Source organism: Panthera pardus, unplaced genomic scaffold (genome assembly GCF_024362965.1).
Source record: "Panthera pardus isolate Hobbes unplaced genomic scaffold, ASM2436296v1 HiC_scaffold_20, whole genome shotgun sequence".
Lineage (NCBI taxonomy): Eukaryota > Metazoa > Chordata > Mammalia > Carnivora > Felidae > Panthera > Panthera pardus.
This window is the reverse complement of record NW_026526766.1, coordinates 88,556,913-88,578,770: the sequence shown is the minus strand read 5'-3', so window position 1 is coordinate 88,578,770 and position 21,858 is coordinate 88,556,913. Positions and strand designations below refer to the sequence as shown.

General features: G+C 56.4%; 1 protein-coding gene across 3 annotated transcripts; it reads right to left on the bottom strand.

Annotated features, from left to right (window-relative positions):
- Positions 1–1,158: 1,158 nt before the first annotated feature.
- AIF1L (allograft inflammatory factor 1 like) lies at positions 1,159–20,481 on the bottom strand. 3 transcript variants are annotated; one of them, XM_053908440.1, is made up of 6 exons: positions 20,326–20,481; positions 20,101–20,162; positions 9,227–9,293; positions 6,733–6,774; positions 3,461–3,623; positions 1,159–1,329 (listed from the first exon to the last, which is right to left on the bottom strand). In XM_053908440.1, exons 1-6 carry the CDS (start codon positions 20,354–20,356, stop codon positions 1,242–1,244), a joined length of 453 nt encoding a protein of 150 aa, XP_053764415.1. In that variant the 5' UTR covers positions 20,357–20,481; the 3' UTR covers positions 1,159–1,241. The 3 variants fall into 3 exon arrangements, with proteins under 3 accessions (XP_053764415.1, XP_053764416.1, XP_053764417.1); XM_053908441.1 differs by lacking the exons at positions 20,101–20,162; positions 20,326–20,481 and adding an exon at positions 19,082–19,252; XM_053908442.1 differs by lacking the exons at positions 20,101–20,162; positions 20,326–20,481 and adding an exon at positions 12,737–12,759.
- Positions 20,482–21,858: the final 1,377 nt, after the last annotated feature.

The window sequence follows — 21,858 nt, the reverse complement described above, 5'->3', positions numbered from 1 at the left end:
GGGTTCCAGTCCAAACTTCCGTCTCCCGATTAACCCCTTCCTTGGCAAGGCACTTAATCCCTGTGAACACCACAGTTTTCTCGCCTGTGAAACGAGAGGTCCGGTCCAGCTAACCTACAGAGCAGATCAGGGTCCTAAAACACTGGGAGTCCATCACAAGGGACCCCAATCCAATCCCCAAGCTCAAAGTTTTGGGATGGAGAAAGGGGTGAGAGGACAGGCACATGTCGGGACAAAGTGGGGAGGCTTAAAGCTTATAATACGTGGTCAATAAATATCTGTTGAATGACTACATGGGGGAATGAATCAATGAATGAATGAATGATGTAAGGTGGTAAGTCAAATGGGGGGGCACAGTCAAGTTTCAAGCAGATTGGGATCAGAAAGGCAACCTTCTGTTTCTCAGCTCTTGGCTTATTTAGTGGGGCTGACTTTTTGCCATAAGTACTCTATTCCTCCTTTTCCTATCCTGCTGCCCTCAGCATCCTCCCCGAAAGGTGCCACCAGACTGAACTGACACGCCTCCCAAGGCCCCTCGCCTCCCTTCTACCCCCTTTGCTGCCCCAGCAAAGGGCCAGGGGGCTGCACTTTCCCTCTGAGCTGCCCATAAAGGTGTGGCTGCAGGCAAGGCCTGAGGATTCCTTCTGGAACCTTCTGGAAGGGCTCAGATTGCCAAGCCGCTCCCTCCCTCTCTCCTTCTGTCACCTCCCTGAGGATGAGAAGTGTGGACTGAGGCGGAATCAGCTGGGGAAATGGGACACTGAGTGGCCACGCCCTAGACAACCTAAGAGCACGAACCACAGAGCTGTCCGAGCAAACCTACTCCAGGGCCTTCCGAGAGCGGGCTGTGGTCCTCACCAGGGCCAGGCCAGCAAGCCTGGACTTAGCTCCAAGACCCTGGAAGGACAGACTGTGCCGGCTCCAAACATGAGGACCACAGCCTTCCAGGCTCCCCGTCCTGGCCCTGCCCCCTCCAGTTTTTGGTTTGATGTCAGCCCTGCTGCACAGGGAAGGGGGGAGGAGGGAAGAACAGAGGGAGGGTACCAAGGCTCAGAACTCCCCCACCCAGAGCCCCTTGAAGGCAGATAATTTGTGCTTTACAAAGTGATCACCGGTTCTGCTGATTAAAAAAATTAACAAACGCACCAAGACCAAACAAAACAAAGAAGACAAATCACAATGAGTCAAGAAGGGCAGCAAGATTAGTGGGGAGGAATGGGGGCAGGTCCAGACGGGGGTCCTCAGGGCAGGCTGGCAATGTCTCTCTCTGGAGGGGGACCAACTGGCTTGGGGCTGCTCTCGTTGGCTTTTCCTTCAAACATCATGACTCTGGTTTGGAGATGGAGAAAAAAAACCAAACAGGATTAGGATTCCTTCCCTCATCAGGGGAAAGATCATCCCCGCCCTCGGGTCTGTAGGGTCCCCAACAGAATGCCCTTGCACCCATTCTCCATGGGATATTCTCTGTGTGGAAGGGGTGGCTAGCCCCTTTTTCGCAGAAGAGAAAACCAACGTGCAGAGAACTCTGTATTCTAAGCCATGCGTCTTCCCCTAAACACGCTCCCGGAAGGAGGCAGAGCCGTGGCTCTGCTCAAAACCCCTTCAGGTGTTCAAGAACCTCCCAAGCCTTCGGGGGTAACATCTAGGAGGGGCACCTGAGTGGCTCAGTCGGTTAAGCGGCCAACTTTGGCTCAGGTCATGATCTCACGGTTCGACGCTGAGTTCGAACTCACAAAGCACGAGATCGTGACCTGAGCCAAAGTCGGCCGCTCAGCCGACTGAGCCACCCAGGCGCCCCTAAAAACTCAACTCTCAATTCCTGCCTTCCCCACCTGCGCTGCCCCTAAAGCAAACAGCAACGTCACTCGGTGACTCAGACCCCAGACAGATCAGAATCATCTGACTCCTTGTTAGCCTTATACATACCCGATATCTGGGCATGGAAGCAAATCTTCCAGTTCTGTCTCCCAAATCATTCCCGATTCCAACGGTTTCTGCCTACCTCCTCTGTACCCTCCCCAGGCTGAGTGGCCTCATGTCGTGCCTGCACAGTCTCCCTGCGGCCACTCTCACCCCTACCGCAGACAGAGGCTTTTAAAAGTCAGCCCCAAGGTGCCCGGGTGGCTCAGTCAGTTAAGCGTCTGACTCTTGACATTAGCTCCGGTCGCGATCTTGAGGTCGCAGGATCGAAACCTGCATCCGGCTGGGTGCTGAGTGTGGGGCCTGCTTGGGATTCTCTCTCCCTCTCTCTCTCTGCCCCTCCCCCACTCATGCTCTTTCTCTCTCAATAAATAAATAAATATTTTTAAAAAAAGTCAGCCCCTAGCTTAAAGTCATCCAATGGCATCCCTCCACGTTAGTGCCAAGTGCTACGTGGGACCGTGACCTACAAGGTCCCGTGTCTGCCCGTCTCTGCAAACTCATCTTCACTCACTGTGCTCACTGATGGCGGGACACACTAGCCTCCATGCTTTTCCTTTAGGCCCACAAGCACAGTTCTGCCTCAGGACCCTTGCACTTGCTGTTTCCTCTGCCAGGAATGCTTTTCCTCAGATCTTCACATGGCTCATCTCTTCACATCTCCCTCCTTCGGGGCTCTGGTCAAAAGCTGTCTTCTCAGTGAGATCTTCCCTGTCCACCATGCCGTCCATCTCTGTTCCTCTTGTCCACTTTATTTTTCTCTGTACTACGCCATTGCAATCTGGCGTTTCAGCTTTTTCGGGGTTTTGATTTTGTGTTTGTCTGCCTCTTGTCATTAGAATGAAGCTCCACGAGCCCAGCAATTCATGTGTCCCCAGCGCCTAGAATCATCCTTAGTACATAGCTGGTGCTCGGTAAATATTTGCTAAATTAATACATGATAAATCTACGGAGTCACGGGGTAGACCAGCACCCGACATGCAGTAAATGCCCTAAATCTTAGGTGTTTTCCAAAAACATCAGGCCTCCTGCTGGCTGCCATCTGGCCTCGCAGGTGCACCGCGGTCTAACCTTGATGGTTGTCCCGCCATACCTCTTGCCCCAGCCCACCCCACACTTAAAGCTCTGCGGCCTGACCCGTGGGCTCATGAGGAGTCCTTCAGCCTCCCTGGGCCTCAACCTCCCCCTTCATGACAAATGAGCTTGGTATATTTTCATTTGTACGTTCAATGCAAGAGACTCCCCAGGGAATGTAGTAGAATCATTTTACAAACGAGGAAACTGAGGCTCAGAAGGTTTCCCAGTAGATTTATCACTGCCGTCACCACCACGGTTGCTGCTTACTGAGTGCTGACTCTACAGGAAGTTCTGCTACAGGCGAACTCTGCCTGCAAGGTACACGTTAATGTGACCATTTGACACATAAGGAAATCGGGTTCGGAGAAATTGAGAACCTGGTCGAGTACACCACCCAAGGAATTCTGTCCGCGCAACAGTGACTTTGACTTCAGGGGCCCCAGGAGAGGCGGGCGGTACTCACAGCTTGAGGACAGCCGACCGCTTCCCCAACATCATGTTCACGAAGTCACGGTAGGAGATGGTGTCGCTGACGCCACCTGTCACCTCTGAGATCATCTTTTTCATCTCCAGGTGGGTCTTGGGGACCCCGAGCTTCTCCATCATCCTCTTTAAAGACATCAGGTCTGCCGGAGGAAAAAGCAGATCCGTTAAGTGGAGACAGGCTACGGGCCAAGCGAGGAAGCTGGCACAGCTCCCCCCACCCCCCTGCCGGCCCCACCCCGCACCCACTCGAAGGAGCCCAGCAGGACAGCCCCTCCCTGGGGACATGCCTTTCTCTTCTGGGGTGAATGAGCCCATCATGCCCTCCCTGCTCTCTTTGGAAACAGTATAGACTAGCGGTTAGGGACATGGGCATCTAGAATCCAACAGACTTGGGTTGGAATCCACCTCTGCTCTTCCTGGCTGTGGGACCTGGGGCAAACTACTCAACCTCTCTGAAACTCTGCTCCCGTAAGTGGCAAAATGGGTTGATGGGATCATTTGGAAGGACGACGTGCGAGAAGTATCCGGCACAAAGCAGGTGTTCGGTAACAGATTCTTTATTCTGTCACGTCCGCGGACCCCCGAGGTGAGGGTGGGCTGTCGCCCGCCGCTCCCGCTACCCAGGAAGTCACTGCCCCGCAAGGTGGGGTCAGGGAGTTGACTTGACCCCAGGCATGGAAAGTCACTCTGCCAGGAGCCCGGTGGCAGCTTCTCTCTACCTGCCACTCCCACCCAGAGGTCCTAGGGTTCCGCCTCGCTGGCAGGGAGAGGATGCCAAAAATATCCTGCAGAGCAGGAAAACCAACAAAAGAATAAAATTCAAGAAAAACAAGGGAGGCACCAAAAAGTCACTACTCTCTGCAGAATTGCTGCCCCTGACCTTCCGGCTCCCAAGGTCTTAGGCAATTTCCTTCATATTGTTTTGTGAACAATGGGTTGGCAAAGGCTGGTGGCACAGAAGTGGGGCAGGGGGCCAATTTGAGGGCCAGGGGAGTGGTTCGCCAGCTCACCCGAGAGCAGGGTGGGCAGGACAGATGCCAGACCCCTAGGTGCCAGGATGTCCAGGGCATTTCAAAGAAAACTGGGCAGCACTCTGCGGGGAAAAGTGAAAGGTCTCCCCCATGCTGCTGGCCAGACTCTGAATTGGCAAGATCTTTCTGGAAGGCAATTTGGCAAGATGCTTCAAAAGCCTTTGACCCAGAATGTCTAATTCCTGAGATTTACTCTAAAGAAATGATCGGCGACGTGGACAAAGATTCATGCGCAAAGATGCTCTTCACAGGATGATTAAAAATAGTCAAAATTTGGGGCGCCTGGGTAGCTCAGTCGGTGAAGTGTCCCACTTTGGCTCAGGTCATGATCTCACGGTTCGTACGTTCGAGTCCCACATCGGGCTCTGTGCTGACAGCTTGGAGCCTGGAGCCTGCTTCAGATTCTGTGTCTCCCTCTCGCTCTGCCCCTCCCCTGCTCACACGCTCTCTCTCTCAAAAATAAATAAGACATTAAAGAAAAAAAAGCATCTTATTTCAGCCCAGGTCATGATCCCCTGGTTCGTGGGTTTGACCCCTGGGTAGGGCTCTGTGCTGACACCTCGGAGCCTGAACCCTGTTTCGGACTCTGTGTCTCCCTCCCTCTCTCTCTGCCCCTCCCTCACTTGGGCTTTATGTCTCTCTCTCTCAAAAGTAAATAAACATTTTTTTAAAAAGTGTTTAAAATTAGAAATTGTCTACATGGGCAATACTAAGGCATTGGCTGAATAAATTATAGGCCTTCCCTGCAACAAAATATTGTGCACCCATTAATTATAATTTCAAAAGAAAAGTTAATCATATGTCAAAATACCCACGTTATATTATTTTTCGAAAAAAATCAGATTCTAAAATGGTATAAAATAGCATTTGTGATTAGAACAGAGGATGGAAGGATGTAAACCAAAACGTTTATATTCTGGGAGGTAGGATTGTAGGTGACATTTTTGTCTTTGTGCGTTACTACGTTTTCTAAATTTTCTTTATCGTGAAAATGCATTAATTTGATAACCCTAATTTTTTTAAGTTTATTTTGAGAGAGAGCGTGAGCGGGGGAGGGACAGAGAGAGAGAGTAGGAGAGAGAGAGTCTCAAGCGGGCTTTGCACTGTCAGCCGCAGAGCCTGATGTGGGACTCAGTCTCACAAACGGTGAGATCATGACCTGAGCCAAAACCAAGAGTCAGACACTTAACCGACCGAGCCACCCAGGCAACCCTCCCCCCGCCACCAATTTTTTTTTTTCTAAAGAAAAATAAAAGATAAAAATATATAAAAAGGAGGGGCAACAGCTGAGCGTCCAACTTCGGCTCAGGTCATGATCTCACAGCTCGTGGGTTCGAGCCCCGGGTCGGGCTCTGTGCTGACAGCTCGGAGCCTGGAGCCTGTTTCGGATTCTGGGTCTCCCTCTCTCTCTCTGCCCTTCCCCCGCTCACGCTCTGTCTCTCTCCCCTTCCAAAATTAATAAACATTAAAAAAATTTGTTTTTAATATTTTAAAAGGAGAAGGAGACAAGACAGAGGAGGGGTAGACACAGCAGCAACACTGAGCTCAGGGCAAAACAGAGGTGGGAAGCCAGTTTGAGAAACAAAGGCTGGGATCTGGACCCTGGGCCTGCCACTTAACCATCCCGTGCCCCAAGCAAGTCAGTTACCCTGCTGGGCCTCAGTTTCCTCATCTGTAAAATGGGGATAATTCAGCCGGCCTTGACCAGGTCATAGCATTCCTAGCGATGGTCAAGATACGGTCTTGAACCTGAGTGCCACGGGACAGGCGTTTGTCACCCCCCACACCTGGACCACACGATACAGTAAGGGTCTGCTGGAAGACAGGAAGCAGGGCACACAGAAGCACGATGTCAAAGACAGGACAGTATACAAAGGCAAGGACAAAGGAACTGCCAGCCCCCTGGACCAGGGTGTCAACAGCCTAAGCATCTCCAGCCCCGGGCAGGCGTGAAACCCTCTACCCTGGGTCCTCCCAGCACCTGGCATGGGAGCCTGAGGTGTGAGCAGGGATGTGGGCGGGAGGGAAGCAGAGAGGAGAGGAATCTGGGAGCAGTGGGTCCAGGGTAGAAGTAAGACCAGCTTGTTGGCCTGGCCCACAGGGAAGTTTCCGTGTGTGCCCCTCACGCACACAAGTGGGTCAGTGGGGCTCTCTGGACCCCACACCCTTCACCCACCGAACACCCCCCCTCCCCCAGCACACCCGAGGCCTCACTTACCAATCTCGCCCTCATTGTTCAGGTCAAACTCCATGTACTTCTCTGGAAATCACAGAGCAAAACCCGGCATTAGCTCAGAATCAGGGTCACCCCCCTGGAGGGTCCCAGGGGCTCCCCTGAGGGAGCCCACACCATCCTCCTCGGGGGTCTTGACGTGAGTCCCGTCATCTTAGCCATTGTTTCTGGAGAGAGAGCTCGCCTTGCCCACACCCCTCTCCCACAGGCGCCATGGAGAAAGGTGCTGGGGGCCACTCTGACCCTCTGCTGAGGGGGCAGCTGCTTCCTCCCCGGTCCCCCCCACCCCCCAGCCTGCGCTGGCTGCATCTAAATCACATTGGCAACAGTGACTAGAATAGAATAGGTTCCCAGGCCCTGAGATACAGATTCAGTGGGTTTGGAAAAGGGTGGGGAGGGGGCAGGAATTAGTATGGTTTTAGAGTGTCTCAGGTGATTCTGATGGGCAGTCAGATTTAAGGACTCCCTGTGGTTCTGAACCTTCTGGGGGGCTGTAGGCACCACTGAGAATCTGATGCTCTCCCAAGAGAAACGCCATAGATCTGCCCTTGACCCAAAGTGGCACACACAGGGTCCCGGGGTACACAGACCCTCCCCTAACCCCCCCCTATAGACCTTGAGTTACGCCTGCCTGATCAAGAGGTCCCGGGAACCCCCAACAGTAAGGGAGAATATGCAGGGCAATGAGCCTGGTATCTTCTAACGAGGGCAGCGTGTGGCCCTGGGCAGGTCACCCCCACCACAAAACTGCAGGGCCCTCAAGGTCTATTTTGCACTGAACAGCCAGCATGGGAAGCCCAAGGTCTTCCTGGAAGGTCCCTGTGACCTTCACGAGCGCCTGCCCTCCAGCCTCTTGGGCTGCCTCTTCCTCCCTCACCTCTGCTCCACTCCCACTGGCCCTGCTCCCTCTGGCCCATCCACCCCCCCCACCCCCCCACACCCTGCTCCTGCTGGGACATGCTGGCCTGAATGTCCCTCCCAGCTATTCTCAGGGCTCCCCAGCCTTTCGGGCTGGTCCCTGCCACCCCCACAAAGCACCTACCACCATCTGCGCCCCCTGCATTGCCTTTCTCTTTGCCATACCCTCCCCCGCTAGCCTCTGCCTTGGGCAGGGCTCTCTGTGTATTCCCCATTGTAGCCCCAGGCCTGCAGGGGCCCTGGCACATAGTAGGTGCTCATTTGGAGGTCAAATGAGTGAATGATTTGAAAACCTTCACAGCCCCTTTGCTTCCAAGGTAAGTTCCTGTGGTCCCACTCTGCCCTGATGGACCCAATCCTCCATCCCAAGGAAGACAAGGAGAGGAGACTTCTGTCCCTCCTCCCAGAGCCACCTCCCTGGTACCCAGACAGAAGGGAATGGACTGCTCCTCCTTTGCGTGGCTCTCTTTCGGGCGGCGGGACAGGGTGTGTCTTTGTTCTGGCTTTTCTTTTTGTTAATGTTAGGAGCCCCGTTGCATAATGGTTCAGAGCAGGGGCTCTGGAAGGAGACAAACCGTCGGCGGGCCGTGTGACCCCACGCAAGCAAGCCCACCTCTCTGAGCCCGAGTTTCTTCATCTGTAAGTTCAAGCTCACACCCGTCTCCCTCCTGGCCGAATTGGGATGAGTTGGGGGGAGCTCCCAACACAGCATTCCAGGTGCTTCCCCCAAGGTCAACGCTCAACAAATGCTTCGCCATCGGTGTCCTGCCTCAGGACAACTAAGCTGTGGGCAGCCTGAGGAGCACTTGGCAGGCTCTTGGCCTCGGAGCAGGGAGGATGCCCACACTGCCAAGACTTCGGGGGTGTGGGGGTGGGGGTGTAGGGGAAAGGCGGCCTCGAGGATATCCGCCGAGGTCCTTCAGCGGCCAGGGCTCCCTGCACACCCGGTGCATCTCCCAGGCAGGAAAGGTGGGACTGTCCCGCTCCTTATGTGCACGGCTCCTCTCCTTTCGAGCCGCTGGCCGGGAACCAAGCGCCAGGGCCCGGAACAGAGGGACCTTTATGCCGCCCCCTCCCCACGCGGGCTCCCAGGCCCTGTTTTCTTTTCATCCCGTGCTGCTGGGATTCAATGGGCAGAAACTCTGCCCCCTGCCCCACTGTGGCGACACAAACGTCCATTCTGCGCAGGGGCTCCCGAGCCGCTCCCCCACGGAGGGGAAAGGCAAGAGCTGCTACAAAGAGCTGATTGTGTGCTGGGGCCCCGGGAGCAAGCAGGGCCTGGACAGCAGCGGACGGGAGCCAGCCTGAGCCCTGCCTGCCGAGCAGCTGGGGGGAGAGGGGCCGGGCTGGGCCCGCGGCCGAGGGTGAGGGGTCTGGGGTGGCACAGAGACAGATGGAGGGGCCCGTGCCCGCGCCCGAGCCCCCCACCTCACGGCCCTCTGGGAAGGGGGCGTTCTGGAAGAAACGGGGGCTCAGCCTGGCTCTGCGGGGTAAGGAATCCTACGTGCCAGAGGCCAGCCCAGCTCTGTCAGGGAGGGTGGGGCAGACAGCCCCAGCTTACCTTTGAAGGCCGCAAGCTTTTCCACCAGGTTCTCTTCATCACTGTACTTCTGGTCACACAGAAACTCCTTGAAAGGCGAAAGAACAGTGCTGAGCGCAGGGTCAATGGGCAGAGCTCACTGACACGTAGGCCCGTCGCCCTGGTGCCTGCTCCCGCACCAGGTGGCCTGGCTTGGCCAGGCAGGGCAGGAGGCCCCAGTGTTTGCCCTGGCCTCCTGTCAACCCCTCAGAGACAGATCTGCAGTCCACGCCGTGGGCAGGAAGTATGCTCAGCAGCCCGGGGTGCCGCCCGGAGGGCCTGCCCTAAATACCTTCAGTCAGCCTCCGAATTACCAGTGTGGGGAACTGGGCCTGCCCCAGCAGGGCACCCCAGCTCCAAGGTCCACGGAGCCGCGAGCCCCAAAGGCAAGCTGCCTGGTTCTAGCATTAACTCCTTAGGGATGTGACCCCAGCATATGAATTCCTGTCTGCCTCTCGATTGCTTTATCTGACAAATGGGTAGAATTATCATAGCCACTCCTCCGGTTTGTTAAGAGCCGCCAAGGAGCGTGTATGTACGACTCTGGGAAGACAGCAAGTGCTCAATAAACAGCAACTCTTGTATGATTAGCCTCTGCTCTAGCCTTGGGAGGTCACTTACCCTCTCACCTGTAAAACAGGGCTACCGTCCCCTCACATGATGCCTTTCAGAACCAGGTGGGGGGAGGGGCCTGTGGGGGGGGTGGGGGGGGACACTAACATCAGCCTCCAGAAGGAAACACCAACCTGCACGATCTCTTGGGATCTCCCAGTGGGTCCAAAAGTTAGTTACCATTATCACTCCCATTTTACAGATGAGGAAACTGAGGCGCACACAGCCAGAGCTTCAAGTTAATTTCATCTCATGAACAGCCTGCATCCTTCATCCCAACACCCAAAGATGGGCGGATGGCAGGCATTCATCTGGCTTTAAAACAAAACACTACAAATTAGTAAGTACCTGTTTGGCCAGGTAGCTTACTTGCCTTGTTGCTGATCTTTATGCAGCCCTGGAACCTGCATTCAGGGAAATACTCCCGTCCTCTGGGAAAGCGGAGGCCACGTTCCCATCCTAGCACCAGGTTCTGCAAATCCCCTCTCGTCTCTGGCCACCGCTTTCCTCATTACTGAGCAGACCGAACACGGGCATGGGACCTCCACTCATTTAAGGGACCACAGGGTATACAGCTCTGTTCGAGGCACCAAGAGAGCAGGTGAGACCAAGGAAATAAGGTCCTTATCGTTAAATTACAGGAAGCTCGTGTTTAAAATGATGTTAAATGGGACCCCGGGGTGGCTCAGTGGGCTAAGCATCCAACTTTGGCTCAGGTCATGATCTTGCGGTTTATGAGTTCGAGCCCCTCATCAGGCTCCCTGCTGTCAGCAGAGAGCCGGCTTTGGATCCTCTGTCCCTCTCTCTCTCTGTCCCTCCCCCACTCGTTCCCTCCCTCCCTCTCTTTCTCAGAATAAATAAATAAACTTAAAAAATAAAATCATGTTAAATATTATCTAGATCACTCAATCTGTTTCTAAATTCCCGCTGTCATGCCCCACTAACTGATGACAAAGTCTGTACTTGTACGACAGGGCTCAGGCAACAAGTATATCTAAGCACGAGGCAGAATATGATCCCTTCCAGGGTTCAAGTTCCTCCAAATTAACTCAGCCCCCTTTGACAGGGAAGGAGACACCCACCTGCCAGTGCGGCTCCCCTTGTTGGTTCTGGGGGCTGTCCTACCCCTTGAGCTCAATTTGGTTGGATCCAGATCCCTGAAAAGGCTCTGGCTGGTGCAGGATTTCTGCTTTGGGCAGGCCCTGTGCTATCTCACTGAGGTGGGAACAGCAGGGCCAGAGAGGTTAAATCACATGTCTGCAGTCCCTGCAGGTTTGGTTTGGAACCTGAGTCTGTTGGACCCCAGGGTCTGTCTCTGCCTCCAGCAGCCTCACAGAGGGCAACCCCAGGGCCCCTGGTATGGCTTGGCCACAGCTTCACATCGGACCTCGGTACCAGGTGCCACGCACGGTCTTGCCCCCACTTAGCTGGAGCTATGACTGTCTCTTGTAGCCTGGGAGGCTCCCCCCCCCCACCCCCGGCTGGCTCAGTCCAGGACTTCTCTTCCTCTTGGCTCCCTCTCCTAGCTCTTTCCCACTGCTCTTTTCCCCCGTCCCATTCTCTGCCCAAAAGTAGGACAATTACCTCTTGTCTGTGACCCTGAACAAACCAGGCACCTCCCAGGGTCACAGGTCCTATTATCTGCACAGCAGAGGGACAAATAGGTCCGTGGTTCCCAGACTTGGGGATAACGCAGAAGAAAACATTTCCCAAAAAGAAGTTAAAAATAAGGGGAGGTGCTAACATAGACCTGCCAAGGTTTTATTTTGCCAAGTAGAGACTTTAAACAATCACCACTGACTGTTGCCGTGAGTTCAGCAAAGGACATTTTGTAAAAGTAGGAAGTTCATAATGTCAGAATTTTTATTTTTTTAAATTTTTTTTTTTCCAACATTTTTTATTTATTTTTGGGACAGAGAGAGACAGAGCATGAACGGGGGAGGGGCAGAGAGAGAGGGAGACACAGAATCGGAAACAGGCTCCAGGCTCCGAGCCATCAGCCCAAAGCCCGACGCGGGGCTCGAACTCACAGACCGCGAGATCGTGACCTGGCTGAAGTCGGACGCTTAACCGACTGCGCCACCCAGGCGCCCCCTTTTTTTTTTTTTTTTAATTTTTTTTTTTTTTCAACATGTCAGAATTTTTAAATGGAACCCATTTAGCTGACGTTCGGTTCACTGCCTGGCCCCTGTGTTCCCTCCGCTTTACCATTTCAGGAACTGGAAAACCCTCGTGGGGAGGCAGAAGGGCACGGGCAACGCCCAACATCCGGGAGCCCCTGGAGAGAGACCTGGGGGCCCTCCCCGCTCCCACATTCTGGTTGACCAGAAATCCTGCGCCAGCCAGAGCCTGTCCGTATCATGTACCAACCCCCTCTAGGGATCCAGGCAAATTGGGCTCAAGGGCCGGACACGGTCCCTGGTCTTGGAGACAAATCGCGCACAGACGAACCCAGGACCCAGGAGCGATTCTCGTTCACTGGGCCTGACCCGGAGCCGGCAGGTGCAGCAGCTCTGGGCGTCCAGATTATTGTCTCGGTGATAGAGTCAGTTTTCTCCTTAGTGCTTATGACCACGTGACAGGCTGTCCAACTGGTTCTCCCCCCCCCCCCCACTAGAGTGAGTGCCTCCCCCATGCCAGGCTCGCTCCCACCTTGGGAACCGCAGCTCCAGCTGTGCCCCTGTCTGCAGCGCTCGTCCGCCCACATCTGCATGGCTCTCTCCCTCACCGTCTTCACCCATTTGCCCAGCTTTCACCTTCTCCAGGAGGCAAATCCCATCCATCGTGTCCACTGCGGTCCTCAGCCTCCACTCTCAACCCGCTTTCTTCCCACACATCCCTCCTGTCCCACGGGAGGAACCGCCTCCTAACACAATTTACGACGTAGCGCTTATTAAGGGTGCTGTCCGTTGTCTGTCTCCCCCTGCCACAGAACAGGTGCCCAATAAATTTTTGCGGGCTGAGAGAATGGAGACCCAGCGAGGACAAATGACTTGTGCAAAGCAGCACGGCTGGCAAGTGCCCGAGCTGGGATTCAAGTCCACAGTGGGGGCTGTCTGGGCTCTTTCCCCGCTGAGCTGAGGAATCAAAGTGACCCGAGAAAGCGGGTGTTGGAAAGACGCCGGGAGGAGGCAAGCCTTTGGCCAGAGGTTCCAGGAGGACGTCTTTACTGTCTCATGCCCCACAGAAGCCTCACACACGGCAGTGCCCAGCATATAGTAGGTGCTTAGGAAACATCTGTTGAATGAATGGAGAGGCCTGGCATTTAGCCCAGAATCACTTTCTCCACTTGGCAGAGCAGCTTTGCCAAGGCGTATTCGTGTCATACAAGACTGGAGGGGCTCAGGGATTAGAATTACACGTTTCCTTAAAGCCAAAAATGACAAGTGCCCTGAGCCACAGAGTGGCCACGGCTGGGACAGGCAGCTGACCCGCTCACGCGTGGGCGGGCAGCCTTTGCTGAACCCGGGCTTGGGGCAGCTGGGAGGACCATGCCTTCGGCAGGGCGCCAGGGAGGAGGCAGGTGGGCAGCAGAAGCGGGAGTCCCAGGGGCGGGCCTGCCAGCTCCCACCCCAGCTCCAAGCTTTGGATTCTTGGTTCCTGTTCATGCGCAGCCCACAGCCTCCCCACCTCTAGGCGTCCTCCCTCTGTATCCTTGTCCAGCCTCGGGGCACAGCCATGTCCGGTGGGCAGGTACCCTACGTGTCCACACTCCAGGACCACCCCCCGCCACCCCCGTGCTGCCCTGACTCTGGATCCCCAGACAGAGGAGACAGAGACAGAAGCCACCGCAGATGTTTAGAACAAAAGCAAAAGGAGAAACAGACGGCAAGCTGGAGCCAGAATGCCTGGGATCGAATCACTTAGTAGCTGTGTGAAAATTACTTCATTTGTCTGTGCTGTGGTTTCTTCATCTGGAGGAAGGAGAAAAAGATCTCGTAGGCTTGTCCCGAGGGGTTGCAGTATGAAAGCATAAATACATGTAAAGTGCTCACACAGTGCCTGGCACCTAGTAATTACTAAATAAATGTTAGCTGTTTATTCTTGCGATCTTCTAATATTTATATTCGTACAATCTACTTCTAACCCCCACAGCTCATCATCCAGACCATCATCAGCTATTAAATAGATTAGGAGGCAACCCCCCTTCCCACCGACTTAGGCTGGTTGTGGTTGGCTTCTCTTTCCCTTTTCCGGGTATTCCCATTGGATAGATCGGATAACTGAGGCCCAGGGAGGTTGCTCAAGGTTACCAAGTTTTAACAATTCAAGCAAAGTCTGTCTGCCTCCCTTCACCAGCCCAGCTCCCTCCTTGCCCCAAACAAGAGGGTGTCCTGGCCACAGGCTTCTGGGCAAAGAAAGTCAATACTGAGCGCTACCTTTCCTCTTGGGCAGCTGCAGGAGGTTATTCTGGAGGCCAGGGAACCATCCTATAGCCCTCGAGGGGGACGAGGAGGGTGGGTGGATGCATTACTCCACCCCCGGCACCCTCTCCCACTCCGACCCACTGTCCCAAACGACAAGTTTATCCAGCTGCACAAAGTGCCGTCAGGACCTCCAGGCATAAGGGGTGCAGGGGGCTTGGAATGAAATGGTGGCCTGGTCAATCCCCGGCAAAGAGTCAGAAACCACAAGTAGGCAGGAGCGTGGGGTCAAAACTAGGAAGCTGCCAGCCAGACAGTCACGCCTCAAACCAGAGTGTCCACGGGCAAGGCCCAGGAAGGCGGCAGGATTGTTAAAACAACCACAGGGGCATAGAACCTGTAAGGGACTCCTCAGAGCATCCAGCCAGTTCTCTTCGTTCAACGGCCGGGGAAACTGAGGCCCCAGAACGGAAAGGGTCTTGCCTCAAGCCACAATGGCCGGGGGACCTACATAAACGCTCCTAGGTGCGGGGTGTGCGGGGCAGAAGTCACAGGAAGGGAGGTGGGATCAGGTTGACTGGGCTCAAATCCCAGCTGCAGCATTTCTTAGCTCTGTGGCCCTGGGCAACTTGCTTTACTACTCTGGGCCTCAGTTTCCTCATCTGTAAAATGCAATCATAATGATAGAACCCCGCCCCCCCCCCCAGTGGGTCGGCATAAGGATTAAGAGAGCTGGGGCGCCTGGGTGGTTCAGTCGGTTAAGCGTCCGACTTCAGCTCAGGTCATGATCTCACACTCCGTGAGTTCGAGCCCCACGTCGGGCTCTGGGCTGACAGCTTGGAGCCTGGGGCCTGCTTCGGATTCTGTGTCTCCCCTTCTCTCTGCCCCTCCCCTGCTCATGCTCTCTCTCTCTCTCTGTCTCAAAAATAAAATAAAAATCATGCTCTCTCTCTGTCTCAAAAATAAAATAAAAATTAAAAAAAAAAAAAAAACCATTAAAAAAAAAAAGAAAAGAGCTGAGTGCATAGGAAGAGCCCGGACTCCTACATGTAAGTGTTAACAGTGATGTGTTTGGGTCGCCCAAACTCAAGCCACACCAAGAGATTAGGTGTGAAAAGGGGAAAAGCAGAGACCTACCCACAGCTCTCTGTCCCACATTGTGCCACGGAGTCCTCCTGGTAAGCCTTGACCCTCTGGCCATCCCTATTTGTCCCTGGACACCGGCTGACCCGGCAGGGATGGGCCATCCACACGGGACACAGTGCTCCCATCTCGGCCCCAGGGGACGGCGCCCACAGCCCCACCTGCTCACTGCTGCCTCGGGGTCGTCTACAACCTCTGATGCCCATCAGAACCTACCACCCATCCCTGGGATTCCCATCTGCATACTCATGCCCGGAAGGGAGAATATCCAAAACCAGCAGAGGTTGGCAGCCCCCGCCGCGTCCGGGCTTCCAGATCCCTGCCACCTGTCTGCCCCGCCCCCACCCCCTACTTAACTCTCTTTCTGGGCTGGTACCTCCAGCACCTGCTCCCGGATACTTGCTCCTGGCCCTCCAGGCTTGTCTTTATGTATCAGCCGCAGCAGAATTTTGGGGCGGGCAGATATCACCATCTGGGAGGCCATCCAAGGAGCTGGTGGTTGAAACCCCCAAGGACAGGCAGCACCATACTGGGCCAGGCCGAGATGCTTCTGACGCAACCCACGGGCTCTTAAAGGGCCAGGCCGGCCCGGTGCGTGGCAGGAGGCTGTAACGTGCACCCGCGAGGACAGCAGGCTCACGTTCCCCTCAGCAGCTTTGGGGCCTCACCCGGATGCTGCATCCTGGCCAGCAGACGGGGCAGCTGAAGAAAAACACCCCACCGACTTCACAAGTGAAGCAGACCCTACCGAAATTCTATCCCCGGCTTCCTGTGACACGGCCACACCAAGGTCGAGACCGGCTGTACCTGTGGGGACACTGAATCCTCCGAGGCTCACGTGGCCGCTTATCACCATCTCCCTTATAATATATTAAGGAGGAGCAAGAGGGACCGGTGCCCAGCGATGCCAGCTGGGCACATTCACCTGGGCAGGGACAGGGTGGCATTCGTCAGGTCTCAGAGGTCCCCTGTCGCTGGGGATACATAACCCCTGGGCACAGACACCCAGCCTGCTGTGTCCAGTTCTTCCCATACAGACGGTACCCGGGGTTGGAAATAACCATCAGGCCCCTAAATGCTATAGGGAATGCCAAGTGCCCTTCACTCGACCCAGGAGGGCTGGGGAAGGCGGGACAGTAGCCAGAGATCCCTATCGCTTAAGCAGGAGCGGCCTGTGTCACAGCTAGGCCACGGCCACCCGGTGGACAGCGTCCCGGGCTGACCACGGGTGCCGTCTGGAGTCAGAGCCCCGGCTCTGCCACTTGCTGGCCGGGTGACCTCGGGCAGGTGACTTCACCTGGCTGAGCCTCTGTGTCCTCATCTCTAAAACCTGAGTAATCCCTGTCCCCCGGGGATGTTTATAGATCCTTGCTGCACATCTGGGTAAACAAACGCTCTGCCCGGAGGAGTCACTGAGACGATGTATGTGCAGCACTGTGCACGGAGCAAAGGCACAACCCAAGTCATTAGCTAAAGATCCTGGCCTCTGGCCAGTTCGCGATGCAGCCCTCGCTGCCCTCTGCACTCCTCCTGCTCAGTCGGAAGGATAAGGGCACTCTGAGGGGCACCCATCCAGCCCCATCACTTCTCTCTGTCCCTGTGGGGAAACTGGAGAGACCCTGTCCCGTTGCCAGATAAGGCCAGGCCCGGCGGCCCGGGGTCACCTGCCATGCCTCCAAGGCACAGGGAATGTCAGCTATGTGTGGGGGTGGGGGGTGGGGGAGTGGGAGGTGCTGGCAGGTCCCGCCCGCCTCAGTAGTGCAGAGAATGCGCCCACAAGCACGCGCACTCACGCACACGCGTGGCAGAGACGAACGGGCTATCTTCAGTCTACGCTGTTTAAACCCGGGCGGTTGACTCATCCCACCCACTCCCCCGGCCCCCCAGTCTTGTTTTCTGTAAAATGGGAAGAGACGCTCATGGCATCAGAGTGAGTGTGCAGCGAGACGTTGCCTGAAGTGCTCCCGGAACACTGCCTGGCACATGCCAAGTGCTCGGAAAATGATCAAGAAAACTAAAGCAGAACCAGGAAAAAAAAAAAGTGCACTTCCACACAGCCCCGCAGGACCTCCAGGTACCCCCGAGTCTCCCTCAGTTTTTTACTTCTGACCCTTATAACAGCAATCGCTAAGACTGAGCTGCCCTGGTACCCCTTGGAAGCTGGCCCAGCCCGGGGTGGGGGGAAGGCCCCAGAGGGAACTGGGATGTTGGCCCAGAGAAGCCCCCAGAACTGCCAGCCAGGCTGGGCTCTGCCCCAGGCAGCGGCCCCAGGGGTACTTAAGCACATGCAGCAAGGGAGTTACGAAGCCCCATCCTCCATGCGTCCCTGCTTCCTCAGGGCCACTGGGAAACTGCTCGGGCCAGCCCCCCAGAAGCTCTGCTCCAATGGGGCAGTGAAGCTATACCCCAAAGCAAAGCAATCTGAACTGCCAAGGTTCCCTCTAGAATCCGCCCACCCCAGGGAACTTCTGCTGCGGTCATGGTCGTGGGTGGAGCGGACTCAGACCCTCAAACAGAGTGACTCCCTCAGAGTCTGCAAAGAGCTTCTGTCTGTCTGCTCATCTCCACTGACTGTCCTAGGGACTCGGAACAGAGCAGCGATCACTGCTCCCTGAGTTTCAGGCAGGGAAGACTAAGGTTCCACCAGATGAAAGGGTCTGTCCCAAGCTGCGCAGCCAGCAGGGGCTGCGACATGTCACAGACCCTGCCCCTGGGTTTCCCCTCCCCGCGTCTTAACGCGCCAAACAAACTGATGATAATAATCATGACAGCAGCCAGCTCTCCCGTGTGCTTTCCATAGATTACCTCCCTGAAAAATCACGACAATGAACTACCACTACCTCACGCGGATGGCCCAAGGTCAGAGAGCCAGCGAGCACTCTGCCCACCCCTTCACCCCCACTCGTGACTCCATACTGTGGGGTCAGGCCGCCTCGACCTCCTGGGGTGGGAAGCAGCTCAAACTTCTGGTTTGATCCTGGAGTCCCCTTCCTATGGTTTCATCCAGCGGCCCAACAGCAGCCTGGGTTCACATGACGTAGCTCAGGATAGCATGTGGGCAGGTAAAGGAAGCTAGTTCTGCTTCTGTGTGACCTGAGCCCTGAGCCAAGCCAGTCTACCTCCCCAAACAACCCGGTAGCTTACCCCACCCCCCACCCTGGGGACTGGCATGGAAAGTCCCACACATTCTCAGCTCCTCTGATTTGTCTGACTGTAATCACTTCTCCCCCATCTCCAGTTGTCTCTGGCTCAGGGTTCTGCTGGCTGTGGGTGGATTCAGCCAGCCTGGAACCCGCCCGGCCGAGTGGCCCAGGGGGCTGTATGAGGTCAGGGTTCCAGGCTCCTGTCCAGAGGGCAAGAGCAGCCAAGACCAAGGGCGGGCTGGCTGTGGAGTAAACTGGAAGGTGGCCCAGCAGCTTGGACCCCTGAGAGCCCCAGCCAGATGTCCAGTCTCCCTTTTAGCTGTGCTCAAGATGGCACCCGGGGGCAGGGCAATGATGGCAAAGAGGAGCCCAGAGTTTACTTGGAGGGACCCTGGGTCCCCAGAGCCCCGCATGGGATTCCTACAGCCAGTGGAATGAAATCAGATAGGCTGCCTAGTTCCAGGCCCTCCAAAAAGAATCAAGGAGGGAATCAAGCCCCAGCGAGAGGAAATACTACCCCCAAGAGGCAGCCCCTAGACCCACCTCCACACAGCCTGGACCCCGAAGACACTCACCCGCTTCCCATGCCGGGACTCTGAGCTGGGCTTGGACCTTGGGTGCCCAGCCGCTGAGGGAGACGGCAGGGGGAATAGCTAGTCTTGTTTCGGTGAGCCCGTTAGGAGTGAATCTGGGAGACCGCCTCGGGGAAACAACTGTGGCACCGTCCACGACATCTTCCCTCCTGGCAGGTGCGGGACCACGCACACTCCACGCCTTGCCTCAGCCAGTCCTCATCGTGACCCCCACTCCGCCCCGAGAGCCTTTGCTGATCACCACAGAGCTGGTCCGCGATGGAGGCCAGGCCTGAGCCCAGGTCTCACAGAACCCCCAAGCTAGGACTGTGCTGCCCTTGAGCTTTGGCCAATCCAGGCAGGCCCTGACACTTTTCCTTATCTTCTACGATTTACATGCTCGTTCCGCAAACGTTTACGGAGCGCCCATTGGGCGCCCAGCCACAGTAGGAAGGATTTCTTTATAGAAATCCACCAGGGCCAATGAGAAAAGCATCAAGCCTCTGGGAGAAGCTTCCCTAAAAAGTTGGAGTGAGAAAGAGGTGTGGGGTGGGGGCGGGGGTGGAGCACTGGCCTGCAGCCTGGACCCCCGGGTTCTCACAGCGGCCCCATGTGGACTCTGGACTTGCTGTGCCACCTCGCCTCTCTGAGCTGGGACACATGGGGGGGGGGGGAAGGGGGGGGTCCCTCCTGCGCCACATCCTTGCAGCTGGTCCCAGGCGGGCTTCCGGGGAGCCCCGGCCCGGGGGCACCGGAGCTCCTGGGCGGGCCCTACCTCCCCAGTCTAAGAGTAACGACTTGCAACCCGAGCCGCGGGAGGAGGAGGGGGAGGGAGGGGGGGGAACCTACCTGGAGGCGGGAGGCACAGGGGCAGGGGCCGAGGGAAGGAATTGGAAGCCCAGAGGAAGGAGAGAGGGGGTTGAGGCGGCCCCAGGCACAGCCTCGCGGACGGGGGCGGGCCCCGGGGGGCTCTGGGATACTCGGGGGGAAACTCGCCGGCCGCCCTGGCGGCGCGCGCTTACCCGGTTGATCTCGGCCAGCCTCCTCTCCTGCCGGGCTTTGAGCAAGCCGAACGCCTTCCCTCCTGCCGGAGACAAAGAAGCGGCCCGGGAAGCGTGGGTCTCCCCGGGCCCCGCGCGGCGGACCACGCCGCGCGCTCCGCGCGCGCAGGTGGCGGGCGGGGGACTCCGCGCCGGGGGGGGGGGGGGGGGGGGCGGGGGCAGGGGCGCGGGGACCGCGGCGCCTACCTTGGAACCTGTTGCCGAGCGCGACCGACATGGCGAGCGCGGGGCTCCTCCCGCCGGCTCCGGGCTGGGCGGCCGCGGCGAGGCACGACGACGAGGGAACTGGCGCCCGGTCCGAGCTCCGGCGGCGTGTGGCGGCCGCACCGAGGGGCGGAGGGATGGCGCGGGCGGCCGGACACACCCCTCCCGCCCTCCACCCTCCTCACCCCCCCCCCCCCGGGTCCTCCCGCCCCGCCGCCCGGCCGCCGGCATCAAAGCGGCTATTATGCGGGGCGCCGCGCCCGCCGCCCGCCCCTCTGCTGGAAGACGCGGAAAATGCACAGCGCGGGGCCGCCCGTGAGCGCCTCCCTGCCTGCTCCTCCCGGGACCTCGACCAGTCCCTTCCCAGCGCCGGGCCGCGGTTTCCCCTTAAAGAAACTTGGGGACCATCTCAGTACGCACTTGCTGTTGGGGTGGCCTCCAGGATCCGATACCGTCCCGGCGGGCAGAGAGCCTGCGTCCACCCGCCGAAGCTGTTAAGTCGCCGCGGCCCTTTGCGCAGCACGCGCTGGTGGAAGTCAGGCCAGATCTTTATTTTTAACCCTCAGAAGAAAACTTCCAAAGCTTTCAGGCCGTTTTGTGTGTTTGCTTTTCTGTTTTGTAATGACACAGTGTCACTAGGACATCAGTGACACCTGAAGTCAAATCGGGATGCTTTCCTGTTTTGTTACTGAGATCTATTTCTTTAAAATGTTTTCGCTTGAGAGAGAGTGTGTAAGCGTGTAAGCGGGGCAAAGGGGCAGAGGGAGGGGGAGAGGAGAGAGAGGGAGAATCCTAAGCAGGCTCCTCACTCAGTGCAGAGCCCGATGCTGGGCTGGATTCCGCGACCCCGGGATCATGACCTGAGCCAAATTCAAGACTCCGTGGCTCAACCCACTGAGCCACCCAGGTGCCCCTGAAATCTATTTCCTGGGCACTCACTGTGGCGCACAGCCAGATCAGTACAGGATATATTTATGTTATTTAATTCTCAAAGCTCTATGAAATAGCCTTGGCTGTTCCCATTTTACAGAAAAGTCAGGAAGCCGAGGCCTGGCAAGCCCACTGCGATGATAAATCAAACCGCTGCCTCCTGGAAGAGTAGGGCTCAGGGTGCAGGAACCAGGGACTAGTTAACATGGAGGTAATGAAGTCTCGCGTCCAAATCAGGACGTTTCTGAGAGTGAAGGGAGGCAGCCACAGGCACAAACAGGGACTGTCCTGGGCAAGACGGCACACTTGATCACCAGTGATGCCCCCCCCCCACACACACACAAACACACATCCAAACACACACAAAGTAAGCATGTCCCTGGGGATTGGATCTGGGAAACCTCCTTCCTCACAGACTTGCCTTGTACGTCTTGACCCCTAGGGTTGGGATCCTGGGACCAGCTGGCCATCTTTTCTTCTGTGTTTGTCCCTAGGGAGGAAGTGGCCAGGCTGTCCCAAGGAAGGGGGCAGGACAGAAGGGAATGTCCCAAGGTGGGCTAATGCCAAGGGCAGCAGCAGTTCAGG

What these genes read in the sequence shown, in the direction of transcription:
- AIF1L (XM_053908440.1), bottom strand. Translation starts at nt 20,356, where the DNA reads ATGTCGGTCGCGCTCGGCAACAGGTTCCAAG. An exon ending in AAAGCTTGCGGCCTTCAAAG is followed by an intron (nt 6,775 to 9,226) that starts GTAAGCTGGGGC and finishes TGTGATTTCCAG; the next exon opens with AGAAGTACATGGAGTTTGAC. An exon ending in CGGTCGGCTGTCCTCAAGCT is followed by an intron (nt 1,330 to 3,460) that starts GTGAGTACCGCC and finishes TCTCCAAACCAG; the next exon opens with AGTCATGATGTTTGAAGGAA.